We start from the raw sequence: 1994 nt of genomic DNA, 5'->3' as shown, positions 1-1994 counted from the left end.
CATGTGTGTAGGGGTATTGTGACTATTAGTGTTGGTATCTAGAAAGAAGATGGTCTTCCATCCTTTGGGGCTGGAAGTACAGGCAATCATGAACTTACAACATTGGTTCTGGGAAATAAATTCTGATTCTCTCGAAGAGCAGCAAGGGCTCTTCACCTTTGAACAATCTCTCCAGACCCTCCACGAAATATCTAGATGTACCTTCTCAATTTATGAACTAAAGACAGAGACCCAATCTCTGTCTGGCTCTGCAACTCCACTCTCCTGAAACATGGAGAATCCTTTAGTTCAGTGCAATGGGACAATTTATTTTCCTCCTAAGAGTCTTTCCAGAGCTCTCTTCACATCTTTATTCCTTAGACTATAAATGAATGGGTTCAGCATGGGGGTAACCACAGTGTACATCACTGAGGCTCTTGAAGCAGAGTGTGAGCTATGGGTCACAGCAGAACTGAGGTACACTCCCAGGCCTGTGCTATAAAATAAGGAGACAATGGAGAGGTGCGATGCACAGGTGGAAAAGGCCTTGTACTTCTTCTGAACTGAGGAAAAAGCACATATGCAGGAGACTATCTTGAAGTAAGAGTAAAGGATTGCACTGAGGGAAGTGGCTGCCAATAGGACAGGGGCAAGATGAATCATCAGGTGGCTTGGAAAGTTGTTTGAGCAGGTGAGTTGGGCCAGTTGGTTAAGCTCACAGAAGAAATGGGGAATTTCTACATCTGTGCAGAAGGACAACTGTAGCACCATTAAACTCTGTAGCAAGGCATGCAGGAAGCTAACAACCCAGCACAGCAGAACCAGCAGCATGCAGACCTGGGGGTTCATTATGACTGTGTAATGTAGGGGGAGACAGATGGCCACATATCGGTCATAGGCCATCACAGCCAGAAGCAAGTTGTCCAGTTGTCCAAAAACCATAAAGAAAAACATCTGGGAAATGCAGTTTTTATAGGTAATGCCCTTGCTTTGTGCCTGGATGTTCAGCAGCATCTTTGGGACTGTGGTGGAGGTGAAGCAGATGTCCACAAAGGACAGGTTAGAGAGGAAGAAGTACATGGGTGTGTGCAGGTGAGACTGTGAGATGATGGCCATGATGATAAGCAGGTTCCCAAGCACTGTGACCAGGTACATGGACAAGAACAGTGTAAAAATGAGGAATTGAAGGTCTGGGTTTTCTGAAAATCCAAGAAGAAATTTTGGAATTCTTCTTGTGCTGTTGCTCCCTGATTCCATGAGTCACATGTATCTGTAGAAAAGATAAGGGCAACATGACTCTTATTCTCACATTACTGATATACATAATATGCTATGCTTTATATTATGAACATAACATCTGAATTGTGTCTATCTAATGGGTCTTTCTATGGAGTCCGTGATGCTAATTTTGAGTGACATTCCTTTCACTGTTAGGGAATTCCATCAAAGTTCATGTATTCTTATAATTTTAGCGATGAATTATTATAAGCACATAGTATCTGCTGATTATGTTTAGGCAATGATTGTGGATATTTTATAGAGGTTGGTAACAAAAAAAACTTCATGTATATAAATCAAAAGATTATAAGAAAACAAAGAAATAATATCCACTGCTTTTTGGAGTGATGGTTTGACACATTTGCCTATGCACAGAATTCACCAAATTTCATACTTTTAATAGATGTGACCATATGTATAGATAAAAACAAATATATTTAAAGTAATTATAACATGACAAAGAGTGGAGATGCAGTGAAGAAAATTAAACCAGGTGTAATTGAAAAGGAAGACAAGAAAGAACTGCCATTATATATGTCTGTCTGAATGTATGTGTGTGCCTCTGGGAAGGTTTATATATTTTAGGGGATTTGCACTCAAGATTTCCTGCATAATAAGAAGGTGATACTTTGACCAGATCATTCTGTGTAGTAGAATAAGATGCTGAGCAACCACCCAGCCTCTAGTGAGGCTCCCCTATATGACAGCTAATTGTTTCCAGGCACTGTTTAAGATTC

The 1994-nt window shown here is 40.6% G+C and overlaps 1 protein-coding gene across 1 annotated transcript; it reads right to left on the bottom strand.

Annotated features, from left to right (window-relative positions):
* Positions 1–306: 306 nt before the first annotated feature.
* On the bottom strand, positions 307–1236 carry LOC101989211 (olfactory receptor 8-like). Its single transcript, XM_005360711.1, has one exon. It carries the CDS (start codon positions 1234–1236, stop codon positions 307–309), a length of 930 nt encoding a protein of 309 aa, XP_005360768.1.
* Between the last annotated feature and the right edge of the window lie 758 nt (positions 1237–1994).

Source organism: Microtus ochrogaster, linkage group LG3 (genome assembly GCF_000317375.1).
Source record: "Microtus ochrogaster isolate Prairie Vole_2 linkage group LG3, MicOch1.0, whole genome shotgun sequence".
In the NCBI taxonomy this organism is placed as follows: Eukaryota; Metazoa; Chordata; class Mammalia; order Rodentia; family Cricetidae; genus Microtus; species Microtus ochrogaster.
Note: the sequence above shows the minus strand (reverse complement) of the source record. Positions and strands in the feature narration are given on the sequence as shown.

Excerpts from the sequence above, each read along its gene's own strand:
- LOC101989211 (XM_005360711.1), bottom strand. The coding sequence starts at position 1,236 with ATGGAATCAGGGAGCAACAGCACAAGAAGAATTCCAAAATTTCTTCTT.